The sequence below is a fragment of the Helobdella robusta genome (genome assembly GCF_000326865.2).
Source record: "Helobdella robusta unplaced genomic scaffold HELROscaffold_15, whole genome shotgun sequence".
Lineage (NCBI taxonomy): Eukaryota > Metazoa > Annelida > Clitellata > Rhynchobdellida > Glossiphoniidae > Helobdella > Helobdella robusta.
The window spans coordinates 1,458,633-1,474,345 of NW_008703839.1; the positions used below are offsets into that span (position 1 = coordinate 1,458,633).

Sequence of the window (15,713 nt, forward strand, 5' to 3'; positions counted from 1 at the left end):
GTATGTATGTATGTATGTATGTATGTATATATGTATGTATGTATGTATGTATGTATGTATGTATGTATGTATGTATGTATGTATGTATGTATGTATGTATGTATGTATGTATGTATGTATGTATGTATGTATGTATGTATGTATGTATGTATGTATGTATGTATGTATGTATGTATGTATGTATGTATGTATGTATGTATGTATGTATGTATGTATGTATGTATGTATGTATGTATGTATGTATGTATGTATGTATGTATGTATGTATGTATGTATGTATGTATGTATGTATGTATGTATGTATGTATGTATGTATGTATGTATGTATGTATGTATGTATGTATGTATGTATGTATGTATGTATGTATGTATGTATGTATGTATGTATGTATGAACGTATGTTTATGTTTCTTGGATTGAAGTGCGTGAGATGAGCTGACGTGGTGTCTTGCTTGCCTGCTCCCCTGCCTGCATTCATCATTATCAAGTCGCTGAAATAAATGTATGTAAGCATATTCATTCATTTCATAGATGTAATTGTCTCTAAATGTGAATTTATTTTTATGATTATGCTTGGCTTCATTTGTATTCAATTAGAAATGTACATGTTCGTATGGAAGTTTGTACAAATTTGAGTGCCAATTGCTTTTTTTATCTTTTTAATAATAAGCAATAAGTTTCTACAAAATTGTTCATATGTTTAAATTCGTTGATAACTGTTATGAAAAGGCTAATAATTGAATTTTATTTTTGATACTGTTTAAATTTTAAACTGCACTTATAGCTCCACAACTTCATCATCCTCAATTATGTACTTTGAAATGTTTGAATCTTTAATATCCAAAAATAATTGCAACAAGTAGATAAACTGGATAAAAGTAAATAATTTAAAATTGTAATATTTTTTCTACGAAGCAGGAATAGACTGTGCACATACCCAAACATAACTGCCCTTCACTCAATCTGTCTTGTTTATATTTCGCAATTAAAAAGATTGTTAGTTGTACGTATGATCTTATGTTTACGTATATTGAACGTTGGTACATACGTATGATGCATAGAGATGTCTGTATTTGTTGCTACTGTTTCAGACATCACGTCGGGTCATTAAATTTTTCTTGTTCTTTATGCCTTCGTGTGTCAAATGAGACGGTGGGAGGCATTGTTCCTCGGCGACAGAAAGTTGGAGAGCTCTTCATAGCAAGTCTTCTTTCTTGACCGACCTGCGCTCATTATCTTAAGCTCAGCTAGATTAATGTCCTACATTTGAAGAGCATACCAAGTGATCCGTGAAATGTTTTTGTGGGTCCAATTAAACGATAGTATAAAAACATTTGAACTATATAGTGATCTATGAAAAAGTCACTATATATTGATCTATTAAAAAGTTAGTTATCATGCATGACTGCAATAGTTGCTGTTGCTGTCATTCATGTTGTCAATTATTTATATTAACATCAAGAAACGATTATATTTTTGCTTTAAAAGTTTTTAATCTTTCAACTTTTGTGAAGAAGATAATTTTAACATCTATAATAGGACAGGTACTTTGGAAGCTGTATTGAAATCTTGGGATTGATATTTTTACAATTTGTTTCAGAAGTCAATTAAGAATGAGAAATGCAAGTTTCTTTCTTTCTAAAGTGAACGGATTTACAAATCAGACATTTAAAAATATTTTGATTTGATACAGTAACAATTATTCCGTCTAATTCTTGCTAAATTGAACTGCGACATTTTTTATTTTTGGTTGCATTCTGGGAAATGTCTAGTGACAGCACTTCAATCGCATCAACAGTAAATATCGGAATTTTACCAACATGTAAGAAATACGCTTTAACAAATATAATTCTACCGCTTGCTAATCGTTTAATCCGTCTTTTCAGATAAGAAGTTTTCTGTAATTTAAATGCTTTTAAAAAAGTTTATTATTTTAAAAACGTTTATAAGCTATTTAAGAAGTAAACAACTTTTTTTGAAGAGTTATGAATTTTATGTTGTTTATTTAAATATTTTAAACCAAATCAGAATTTACTTTTAAATATGAAATATAATTAAAAATTCGCTGTGTTGGTATTTTGAAAGTATTTTATTTATTTTGGGCTTTATAGCTAATAAAACAAAATCTAATGGTTTATTTATGAATATTTTATTATTTTTAAAAGATTTCGTGAAGTATCCATCAATTAAAAGCGTTACTTTAAATCGAAACGCCAGGTAAAGATGGGTGTGCAAATTTAATGTGTAAAAAATAAAATAACTGTTAACTTTTTTCTGAATTTTGTAATTGTTTGTTAAAACTCTGTGACAATTATTCACGTAAACATTTTAATTGTAAGAAATTTTCCCAAAAATATTTAAATTGTTGGGTTATACTTTAATTATAAGTTATACGATCTTATAAACAAATATGAAGTGAGAGAACATCTTTACAAAAATTTAAAGCAGCTAAGTTGGAAATTTGCATATGATCGCACTTTTGTTGACCAATTTGTTTTGAAAAAATAAATGCATTAAACATTTTTACAGGATTGTTTCAAATGACATTTTAATTGCAAATGATGTTCGTTAGTCAGGTAATATAAAAGTTCATCCTTCAATTTCAAGAACAATTTAGGCAGTGTTAGAACAGAAATTTTTAGAATTATAAGTAACATTAATCACCCAAATTTGACAATTAACAATTGTATTCTATTCATATTATAAACTAATTTTTTTCAGTTTAGCTAATCAAGGAGATAAATTTATGTTAACACGATTTTTTAAATAAAACGTGATAGCAGGTGTAACCAAAGAAGGGAGTTGAGGGCTGCCGCCTTACAATTAGCTTCTTACCATTTACATATAAAGCTTGTTTTAGATTTTACATCTTAATTTTAAAATGTTTTAATAATTTTTTTCACGCAAAGTCTTGTAAGCAAATATGGGACGACAAAATCGTTCGTCGGCATTTTAAAAACATTCAAGCCTCTTGCACCTTTCTGAAATTTTCAAATGTAGATAAACCAGGCTCGCTTTTTTTTACTGAACCATCGTAAACATTTTGTTAAGAGTTATAGTTAATTTTACTTTGTTAAACGTCTGTACAATATATTTATTTAACTTTCAATTCAAAAATTTAAAGGTTTTTCATTATAAAAAATAAACATTCCGTTTCAATAAAAATTCGTCCCAATATGTTTTTGTAAAAAATTTTTCTGTATCAAAATATTTACTTGTGCTGTTTTTTAGTTTGTTGTTGGTTTTGTATGTTAGTTTATCAGTTGAATGCTTTAATTGAGTGCTTCAGTTTGCATGTGCCATTGTAACGATGCATGTACCGTTGTAAGCGCGCTTGAGACAGAACTTGATTGCCGTATTTTATTGTTCGATGCAACATTTCATTTGTGAAACAGATCGCTTTATATTTCAAAAACATTTTTCTCATAAAATATTTTTATTTAATTTTTTTGAATTATTTTTTTATCTTTTGATGCATCTTTTGATGCATTCAAGCTGTTTCATTGAGAGTTTCATTGATAATGCTATTAACATTAACACTTATTTGTTCTTAAAACGTTGCGCTCAATAATTTCACAAAACGCAATTTAAAATTAAGAACTTGTAAAAAAATATAAAATTATGTGAAAATGTTAACTGGAATGTGTAGCGTGTGGGTGGTCCCAGCAGAGCACGTGGGTGACTAGCGTGGTGGCGTGGTGGTGTGGTGACAGGAAGGGAGCAGAAGCAGTGGACATATGAATGTTAACGACACTCATGAATAATCCATAAGACTGCCCAATTACAACTTACCACTTGATGTACGACATTTTTTTTGTTTTTCATTCAAATTTTAGTTTAATCTTTTTAAAAACGCTCTCACAACAGCTGCATACGTAAATATTGAAATATGATACAGTATTAAATTTCTTTCACAACAAACAATAATTTCATAATATATTATATATATATTATACAACAGTAACAATACAAGAATGCATTAAGGTGGGTATACAAAAAATGAATGAGAAAATAGAATTTCTGTTCATAACAAACTCAGCAAAAATTTTAATAGCACTTGAGGAAACGGGAAGGAAATATTTTTTATTTTTTAATTTGATATAAAATGTGAAAAAAGTAGACTGATAAAATTTTCAACGCATTTTTTAAAAACTTCGAAGATGTAAAGTATAATTATCTATTGTAAATGTATTGGATCCAGGCGATGTTGATATGATAAAGTTAGGCGATGAAATAAAATGAACTGGAAAAAATTTACTTGAAAGCAAAAAAACAAAAGGACATGATAAACGATTAAGAATAGAAAAATAGAAAAAACTTAGAACAAAGTTTTTTAAAAATCAATAATTGAAATAAATTACATTACTGTCGATAATTGAAATAAATTACCTCATGAAGCTACTAATGCGAAAAATTTGAATAGGTTTAAAAACTATTTAGGCTCAGTCATTTGATTGATAATTTAAAGCCGTTACAGTTTTGCTACTAATGCATCCTGACACAATGCAAAAACTGCATCACAGCTCATTATTATTATTATTATTATTATAAGCTTATTTAAAATTTCTGATTTATATGTGTTTTTATAAAGAACGACAAGAGAATTCAATATACTGATTTCAAATATGGCTATAGTTTCCTCTGCGAACTCAAAATTTTGAGAAATATTGAAAATAATTTATTTGTTAAGCTGTTTTTGGTTTAATCTAAAGAAGAAAACATTTTTCAAACAAATATTTTCATATGATTAACAAAATGTCCACCAGCGAGGTCTCTAGATTTGATATTCTGATAAAATCTTCAAACTTGTTTGTTTTCAATAGTCTCCAAAATTTTCAAAAAAATCATTTCTTTTTATATAGTGCACATCAATGCTACTAATGCTATATTCTTAGTAATTTAAAAACTTTCGATAAATTGAGATGTTTAAGGACGTTCAATTCATTTTGATTAAAAAATAGAAAACTTGATGGCATTATTTCGTTTTGCCACCGCTTTCGTTTGAATAAAATAAAATCAAAGTTCTCAGTAGCGGATCTAAAGTTGGGGAGCAGTGCCGCTGGCGTTGTTAGCGTTACTTGTGTTAAAAGTTAGTAAAAGTCTTTGATTTAACTGAAAAAGTAGCATTTTGAAAAAAAATTGGCATTATAAGGCCAAAAACAGATAGTACGTAAAATTTTTCACATATTACCAGAAAACATTTAAAAAAATTCCGAAAAAAATTTTCGAAAATCCCCTGTCACCAACTTTTTTTATAAACTCGCCTCCGATCGTCGAATAGTTTGGTGAAATTAGAAAATTTCTCTCTCGGTAATCAAATATTTTTGAAGTTCTTGGCCTCCTCCCAAAGTTGATCCACCACTGAAAGTACAAGTCTTTTTTGTGAAATTTTCTTAAACAAAAGAGGTTGCCATACTTTTTACTTGTATCGCCCAATCATAATGTTTTTCAAATTTTTCTAGATTTGTTTAGCACCTATGTAGTAGTCAATAGAATTTTATCAAGATTTTTCAAACTAATAATTTTACTAATGCGGCTTATAGTTGTTTTATTTTTAAAGCAAAAAATTGTAAATATTTGATAAATTAGTCAATTTTATCAACCAAATATAAAAAATTTTGTTGAATTTTGCCAAGGTTTTGTATATCATGAATTTTGTTATAATTGTTAGTCTCATTTATGTTGAATGAAGATATGTGGTCACTGGTCACGGTCAGCCCATGCAATATCTCGCATACAGTGGTTGAAAAGTTTTAGGGGTCTGCAACCTCTCTTGCTGAGTGTGATGATATATTGACGTGAATGTTTCCAGCACAACGTTCGAGTCGATTAGTAAAGTTTGATCCCTGTGCGTAATGCAACGTTTATGACAAAATTGGAAAAAAATTATGTAATTTATAAAACAGAATAACAGGAATAATTCAAATAGAGAAACGTCAAATAAATTTAAACTGTGATAGGCATTAAAATTTGAATTTTACTGGATATAGAACTACATCCTTCAAGTGTTCGCTTGTGTTGCTCTCGCTCGTTTGCAGTTTCTTGCTTTCCAAGCGAAATATAACCGGAGTTTCAATGCGCTCCTTCTCTGTGAAGCAACATGCCCTCTTTTGTCAGAAAACAATCAACACTAAATCAAACAATTGAAGCACAACTTGTTTTGTTTTTCGTCAGGCATTTGGTTGTGATAACGATGGCAGTTCAATCTGAGCGCACCTGACGCCATAGGACGCCGTTGGTCATAAATGACGAATCATATCTGTTATTCTTATTAAAACATTGTTAATAATAATTTCGTTGCAATAATAACAAAAACAAGGGCAAGCTCCTCGCATGGCACCTTAAGCATGGAAATCAGATAATTAAAATCACAATTCATGAGTTGCAGTCCGCGGTCGACATCAATCGTTTGAAGATGCAAAATTTGCTTAGAAAATGCTTATTAAAACAACAACAAAAATAAGAATAATTATTATTTTTACTTTAATATTTTAAATTATAACAACAAAATAATCCCATAGCGTCTTTCGCAGAGCAAGATATGAGATGCATGTTATTTGTAATCTTAGGCATAACATCACAAAAAAAAACCACACTTTTTTTATAAAAATATTATTTAAAACAAAACGAGTGCTTAATTTAAATAATCACAATATTGGTTGTACATTTCGTTCAATTATAAGTTTAAATATAAAAATAATTTGGGTTATTTATATTTAGACAAAAGACCAGTGGCGAATCCAGAGGGACGCGGACATCCATCCACCACAAGACCATGGAAAAGAAAAATGTTGAAAATTCTGTGTAAAATAAAATTAAAATACAAAAATAAGCAAAAACAAGTCACTAGCTCAAGAATTTCGAAAATCACTCTGCCAACAAAAACAGGAAAAACCCGAATTACGTAAAAAGCAAAAAAACGGTCGTCAGCTTAAGGATTTAAAATCATCCACCCCAGTACAAAATTCTGGATTGGTCATTGCAAATGACTTATTTGTTTTGAACAATTTGTTTTGTAAATGTGTCAACTTTGCTGAATCTTGCGTTTTTTTGCGTAACATACTTCAACAACTAAAATAGCATTATAACAACTGACATAACAAAATAGCTACTAATATAATATTATAACTGTATGATAATTTATATATTACAATATATGCTAATATTACAATATAAATAATATTATTACACTATATTAATAATTAGTATAATATGTTTATCAAAGAATGAAACATTAAAACGTGCAGACAGCTGGAGGAACGCTAGAAACTTCTCTGATCATGAAACCAGTTCAAGAAAAACATTTTGGTGTCTACAACGTGACAGCTGACAACGGGTTCGCCGTCGGATGGGGAAATGTAGAATTAAAAAAAAGTTTGAACCAGTTTGTCAGAGAAATATTAACTATAAAAATAATGTGTGGTGAACATGAATGGTTTCAAAATGAATATCTATTTTCATCAATAGATCAGTACATTTCATTTCATTCGTGATCGCTCTGTTCACAGAACTGAAGCCTACTCAAAGAACATGGTCCCTGACGGAGCACAGCAGCAACCAGGCTCTCAAGAGGGGAGTGGGCCTACAACATCAAACAAAATCAGGGTTCTCAAAAGGAACAACGTATTTGAGTATCTCATTATTAGTTAATCTGACGCACTGTTGTTACTTTGTCACCGTGCTAACTCACGTCCTTTTTACTGTGATAAATTTATAAAATTTGACTCGATCCGTTTAGAATCACTGATTTTTTAACTATAATTTTTTTATTATTGCAATTAGTTTTAAACATTTTCATTTTTAATTATTTTTTAGATGGTATATATAGAATTGGAATATTTAATAAAATTTTTTTAAATATTCCAAAGACAGCATTATGGTAACACTGAACTCTGTTTAATCGTGTTTTCTTGACTTGTTCGTATTTGATATTTCATTTCATTTTCTTGACGATATCTTTTAGCTTTATCCATATTAGAAACAGGCGTTGTAAAATAAAATTTTTCATTTAATTTGAAAGTTTCTTGATTGATTTTTTAAAAATGTAGAGGAAATAAAACTATTGAAATATACGACCTCTGAGTTAGCTCAGTTTATAGAAATGCCACGTCTCACGTTATTACGTGATGGCCTGGTTGTTTCGAATACTGTCTGACCGACACTAAAAAACTACCACACGTGTGAGATGCGGTGCTTGCATGTGCATAAATGTGAATGTTGTACGTCGTGTGGTGTGAATAGCGCAGTCTTTGTGGCTGGAAAGTCTAATTTTACGCATAGAATAACATGTAAGCAGTTTTTTGTTTGACAGATCTGCATTAAAAAGGATAAAAAAATATATAAACGCGTAAAATCATTTTGCGAAAAATTATTAAGGATATCGCACAGATTTATAAAAAAATTTTTTCTTCTTTAAAAATTAAGTTAAAGCTAATGAGGGTGCAGCCATTTATCCTAGTTAATGTATTATTAATGGACGTCAATAAACGTGCAGTACTTATCCTGCTTGAGAGGCGGGGACCAGGGGGACCAGTTCTGCATTTTAACCCAATCACAGCAACTCAGAAGTAGGGGCTCATACGCGATCCAAAATTTGTCAACGAATTGAATGATGTCTCAATTTATGATGTTGATCTTTAGCGATGTCTCCCGCCGCTCAATTTTGTTTCAAACTTCATCCATTGGACAATTTTTCCAGATCAAAAGTATTTTTTCTTAATGAATACTTTAGAAAAAGATATTTCTTTTGAGAAAGTTCTTCTAACAGTATTGGTTATGTAAGTTTTCAAATTACATTAAAAACGTACTGTCATTTTTGTTATGAAAGCAGCGAGCCTTAAAACACTCCCTTTTATTAAATAAAACATTGATTGGCTAGTTGGTTGTTTGGTTGGTTGGTTGGTTGGTTGGTTGGTTGGCTGGTGTGTTGGTTGGTTGGCTGGTTGGTTGGTTGGTTTGTTTGTTGGGTGGTTGGATGGTTGGTTGATTGACTGACTGATTGCTGATTAATTGAATTTAATATTTAAAGCAAATTACCTCTTTAAAAAGTTTATTCGATAAATAAAATTCCATTTTACTCAATAAAAAGCTGTTTCCATTTTTTTTTACAGTCGATGACTAAATAAAACAGTTCAAACAGAAACTTTTAACCTATTAAAACGTTAACCATTATAAGTTGTAGAAATGGTGGCAGTTGTAGTAGTAGTAGTAGTAACAGTAAAAGTAGTAGCAGTAGTAGTAATAGTAGCAGTATTAGTAGTATTAGTATTGGTAGTGAAAGTAGTATTCTATCTTTATTATTTTTTTATTATAGACATGATGCAACAAGTACATCTTTGATTTATATCTGAACAGTGCAACTGAAGAAGCTAAACATAGTTTACACGTTGACGAATTTCACACTGTAAGAGGCTAGAAGCTAATGCCACAAAGCTCTGCTTACCAATCACCAATTTAATTCAGGTACCAATTTAATTTGGTACCTGATTTACCAGATTAAACCAGTAAATCAGGTAAATCAGGTACCAAATTAATTCAGGATTAATTCAATTGATCTGTTACTTATCTGAAGCTAAATTTTGATGTCATTTCCCCAATTCATTTGATTACATTATCAATAAAAATTCTGGTGTAATTAAAGACAAAACTCTATTTTTAAATAGACGCAAACAAAATAAAAAAGACAGAACAAAAAACAGATTTAAAAAAAATAAAAAAACAAAAAACTGGCTGACAGGCAAAACAACAAAATACCGACAAAAACAAAAGACAGACAAATACAAAAAACAGACAAACGGAAAAAACAAACAAACAGATGAAAAAGAAATAAGAAAACAGAAACAAAGTAAGAGACAGAAATAAAAGAGCATATAAATAGACAGACACAAAAAAATAGGCAAAAACAGAGAAATAGCCAAAAAGATATAAAACAGAAAAACAAAAACAACAGGTAGTGATATAGAAACATACAAAGACAAAAAACAGACAAAACAAAAAAAACAAACATTCAAAAAGACACAGAAAGAAAAAAAAAGCAGACAGACAGAAACAAAAACCGACAAACAGATTGACTGACAGACATAAAAAAAAAAAACAGAGAAACCGACAAAAAATTGAAACAAATTAGCAGAAAAAGTTAAAGTAAAAAAAAAACATAAATAGAAACATAGAAACAAAAAAGACAAACAGGCAAACTGAAACAATGAATAAACATATAGAAAAAACAAAAAAAAACTTAGACAGAAAAAACATAAAAACAGACATACTGACAAAAGCGTAAAACCCACAAAAAAAAAAAAACATATCCAAAGAAACAAACAGACCGGCAAAATCTGGGTGACATAAAAACAGAAAAAAATGAAAACAAAAATTAGATAAACAAATGGACAGACAGACAAAAAACAAAGAATCAGACAAAAAAAGAAAAAAAAAACAGTAAAACAGGAACAAAGTGAAAGGCAGAAAAAACAGACACAAGGTAGATCAAAACAAAATAACAGGCATAGAAAATAAAGAAGCAGACTCGCAAAATGAGTCAGGAAAACTAACAGACAGATTAATGCAATAAAACAAATTAAAACAGAAAACAGACTGACAGAAAGAACAAAGAATCAAAAATATATACAGAAAAAAACAAGAAAACAGAGAAACAAACAGGTAGACACAAAAAAACAGACAGAAGGAAAGAAATAGGCAAGTAAAAACAAAGAGATGACGGACTGACCAGATAGACAGTTACATTGTAGATAAAAATAAAGAAGTAGACAGACAGTTGAAAAAATATATAGAACTGGTTTGTTTTGTTTTTGTCTTCCAAAATGCTAAGTAAACTCATTAAAACTAATTTTTTGCCATTTACGGGAATATTGTTTTATTGAATCCAATTTAGCGTTATAAATTTAAAATTTTTTGTTTTTCTTCACTACTTTAGCTACAATTATGGTTGGTCGTTTTGAAGCATATTGATTTGCGGCTTCTTCATTACTTTTATTCATTTATTATTTTATTTTTATTATTTATTTCTATTTGAGTTACCATTTTGTACATACGGTTCATTTTTTAATACATTTTAATTTTAGTTACTGCTATATTAGTCAAAATTTTGCTAGTAATTTGAAATCAATATCGTTTTTAAATAATTCAATCTTGTTTTATATTGTTTTTTAAATTATTTCATTGATAATAATTTGATTTTAAATAACGTTTGTCATATTTCAATAAAAACAATCAAACATGCCATTAGACAGTTGTTGGGGTTGCGCGAATGCATGAGAACACCAAACCAGGAAGAGCAGTGACCGGGAGAAGAAAAGAGTAGTACTCGTTTGGATAGACTGGACACGTGTTTTATCCCTACCGGGGATTCATCAGCACCCCGAATACCTATCAGAAAAGTTGTCGCAGTCTCTTATATAGCCCGCACAAATCACTTTGTTAGCTCGTGGGGTTTACATTTATTATTTAGGATTGTTAGTATTAATCGTTAGGATTTGCAATCCGATACTGTGAACAAAGGATAACTTTTTTATATTATAAAAAAGTAAATAGATAAAATTTAACAAAACTTATTTAACAAACAGAAAATATAGTTTTATAATAAAAATAATTTGAAATATATTCAGATGACATTGATTTTCCATCAACGGCGCACCGATGGCAGGAAAAAATACGGCCACTTAGGGCGCCGGAGAATAAGGGGCACCGAAATGATTATGAAAAACTTTTAAACTTTGAAAACTCATTATTATACTTTTTCAGAAGTTTTTTTAATAACAACGGTTCTAAAGGATTTGTACGAAAAGTACTTTTATAATATGATACTACTGTCAATATTGAATGTAAAATACAGATTGTTCGTTAAATTTAGTAAAATTGTTTCATTTTAAAAGTAATGGGTTTGCATACTGTTAACCGTTTTTATGCAAATAAAATTGATAACAAAAGATTTAATCACATTGGTAGGTAGAGAGAGAGTGGGCGCAAACAGACTTTGCTGTTCTGGCTGTCATGAACACTTTCACTCATAAGCTATTGTAAGTTGTAACAAGTTGCAATTAATTACAAAAACTAATTATAATTGTTATTGTATGGGCTAATGGTTGATGTTAAAATATTTTAAAAACTGAATTTAACAAAATCAATTCAGCATGATTTACGAAACACACATATTTTAAAAATATTGAAATTTGTTGTGTGGATTAGAATTTTGCTTGCTGAGATATAGATTAAGTAAACATTGGTGTTTCTTGAAATGTTGAACGTTTGAAAATGTGATGTATATTTTGGGTATTTTCATTATATTTTCAATAAGTTTGCTAGGGTTGTTAAAAAATTGCAAAACTTAGTAATTAGCATATTGCGTCTTAAAGAGTAATTGGCTAATTTTTTCTAAGGAGTAATTAGCATATTTTTTCTAAGTGGTGATAAGCATTTTGTTGCTAAGGGGTAATTAGCATATTACTTGAATTCCATTAAGCTTTCAGAATCCTTAATTAACACCGCCTCTTGATAAAGCCCATATAAATAGAGACCCTATATAAATATAAAGATCAATAATTATTAATCATGAAGAGATGTGATAATAATAATGGTCTTTGATACCAGACAAAAAAAACTAAAATGTGCTGAAATATTTTACAAAACTATGAAATAAAATAATTACTATATAATAAATACAAATAAAATTTTAAAAAACAGCATGAAAATTATTACTATAGTATAAAAATTTGAAATTGGTAAAATTTTATGAATAAAATAACTAAAAAGTGAGACCAAACACACTGAAAATATTTAGGGTGTGTTCGATGGCATGTTTAGATATTCTATTTCCAAGTAAAGATAGACATATCCATGGTATAGACCATTATAATCCGTTTCTAACTTTTCGCCTATTAGTTTCACTCGTTTCAATGGCTGGTTCTTGTCTACTAAATAGAGGTTATTAATATTTATAGTTAAACTCATGGTGAGTGAAAACGCAATTAATGAAAAGAAAACATTTTAAAGTTGGTTAAGTCGGTTTAAAAAACGACAAAATCAGAGATCCGTCCTGGGTTTTTCCATGCAGTAGCTGATTACTTTATAGTTCTTTCAAAATTCGTTTTCTCGGTAACTATAAATGCTACAATAATAAATTTGGTATTATTTTAATCAGCAAATTTTGCTTTATAAGAAAAAGTGGTTTATATACAAAAAAAAATTTGAAAAATCTGCTAGTTTAATTTATAATTATAAATAATATTATAAAATATTATAAAATAAATATATAAAGACAAAAGCTAAAGAGGCATATCCCACCAATAAAAACAAGTAAAGTACAAAGATTGTGTTCTTAGGGTTGTTAGGGTTAATAAGTAAACTATTAAAAAGTATAAATAAATATAAATTTTATAGTATACTTATTTGTTATTAGTTATTTACCCTAACAGCCTAACCCTAACTAAGAACTTACTTATAGTATATGAAATTTCTAAATAAAAAATCATGACCTGCCTTTTTTTTGAATCTTTATATATAAACTATAAAATAAACTCTTGCATGGAAAAACCCAGTTTAAATTTGGCACTTACAAGTAAAAATTTATAAGCATATTAAAATTGTTAATATATTTATGTCAGCATTGTTAGTATTTACTGTTAGTCTAGTCTAGTGTAAGTGTAGCTAGTAGATTAGCATTAAAATTAGTAGAATTAGATTATTAGGCATATTAGAGTTAGAGAGTTATTTGAAAAACATTACATTATTAGTGCCTTAATGTAAATGAAATTTGAGATAATAAGTTAAAGTGAGTAGGTTAAAACATAAATGTCTAACAGTGAATTGATATTATTAAGACTATAATTATTAGAATTCTAAAAATATTTATGATTTAAAATAAAAAACTGAAAATAATTTTTAAAAATAGTTTATTAAAACATTTTTTCAACTGTCATCAATTATTTAATAACTTTGTTGTTGGGTTAAAATCATAATTTTTGTATGTTTTTAAAGAGAAAGTTTATATATACATTGTTGGCATTAAAGTAAACGCATACTTTTGCATGCTTTTGTACTGTAGGCATTTAAATAAATTCTATGTAGTTATTTGAATGTGTCTTAGCATGTAAATTCTAGTAGGTATTGAAACACAATTTACCACATTTATTTGTACTTGCATGCTTCGAGACACTTAGGCACTGAAGTTAGCTGACAAATTTGAATAAAAGCGTTTGTTGAAAAGTTATGCCCTAACATTACATTTTTGAAATAGAAAAATCCTAATTCATTTTAAAAATTTATCTAAAACAATAATTAATAAAAAAAATTATACATAATGAACAATTTATTTATTTACCGTTATTGAGGTATAGGTTCACTTTAATTTATTTAGCCTTGTGCTGTCTTCATTTTTACTTATTCAAAATAAGTTTTTTCAAATTGTAACAAATTGTAAGGATAATGGTTGGTGGGTTCTTATTTGAAAGTTTACTTTTGATTACTCAAAATAAATTATGCCACTGCATGTCGCATAGTGGTATCAAACATGCGGCTTTTGTAGTATCAAACATGCGGCTTTTAACTTGAGGATAATGTGCATTGACAGTGAAACAAAATTTTTTAATTTGATAATGAATCATTCAAATGTTGACTGCAGATTTATCATTTTTTTTGTTTTTAATTTAAAATAATTCAATTATTTTTTGTATGCTATTAACAATTGAATTAGTGTTTGTAAAGAAAGAAAACATGAAACATTTTACAGCAGTTTCAAAATGTATAAATTCAAGAAGTTACAAAGTATTGGTACCACCTGTCAGGGACTTCCAGATACCTGAGACTTTTCCTGAAAGTTTGTTCTTTGTTCAAGTTAATTTCTGAAATTGTAGCCTATTCTATAAACTTCAGTGAAAGTATATTTATTATGCATTAGAAATAGAATTTCCTGAAAAACGAAAATTGAAATTTGTGGAAAAAACACCTCATCCTTTATTTGGCATAAAAATAAGAAAAATGCCAAAGCAATTGATTGATATTCGAGGACCAGAAGATACTTTGACATATTTATTACACAAGCAGTATGGAATTAGGGTATACATATTTTCTAATATAATTTTTCAACTTTTAAATTTATTTCTCATACTTAAAGGCATTACAAGGAGGGCAACTTAGGTTTGGACATTTTGAAATGATGCGTAGTGGAATTAACAGAAAAATGAATGAATCAAGATGTTTTGCCTTGTGGAGAATTGACAACCCTTGGAAACCAATTACAAAAAAAGGACAAGGACATAGGATGGGTGGAGGAAAGGGCAACATTGATCATTATGTCACACCAGTGAAAGCTGGAAGAATAATTTTGGAATTTGGTGGGAAAATAGGCTTTGAGGAAGCCTATCCAATTTTAAAAAGGGTTGCTGCCAAATTACCATTCAAGGCGGATGTCGTTAGTCAAGAAATCTTGGAAAAAGAAAAACTTGGAGCTGAAGCATTAAGGGAAAACAATTTAAATCCATTTTCGTTTGAATATTGTCTTAAAAATAATATAATGGGCTGTAAACAATGGGCTAGTCCCTATGACTTTTTGTGGTTTGGTAAATATCGGTAATATTTTTTTTTAGAAAATTTGTTAAGATTATTTTATGTAAATTCTTTGTTGGTTATTATACATAAAATATTAAAAAATGTTTACAATGGTGACGTCACATATAGTATCAACAAAATGGAAAATGTACGTG

General features: G+C 28.8%; 2 protein-coding genes across 2 annotated transcripts; both read left to right on the plus strand.

Annotated features, from left to right (window-relative positions):
* Positions 1 to 4,755: 4,755 nt before the first annotated feature.
* Positions 4,756 to 8,608, plus strand: HELRODRAFT_169269 (hypothetical protein; the record flags this gene model as incomplete). Its single annotated transcript, XM_009015109.1, has 4 exons — positions 4,756 to 4,770; positions 7,248 to 7,384; positions 7,509 to 7,623; positions 8,495 to 8,608. 4 exons carry the CDS (start codon positions 4,756 to 4,758, stop codon positions 8,606 to 8,608), a joined length of 381 nt encoding a protein of 126 aa, XP_009013357.1.
* A 6,302-nt stretch (positions 8,609 to 14,910) lies between these two features.
* Positions 14,911 to 15,583, plus strand: HELRODRAFT_74919 (hypothetical protein; the record flags this gene model as incomplete). The annotated part of the gene is made up of 2 exons (XM_009015110.1): positions 14,911 to 15,066; positions 15,125 to 15,583. Coding segments are annotated over 2 exons (615 nt in total), but the record flags the coding sequence as incomplete, so codon positions are not given.
* Between the last annotated feature and the right edge of the window lie 130 nt (positions 15,584 to 15,713).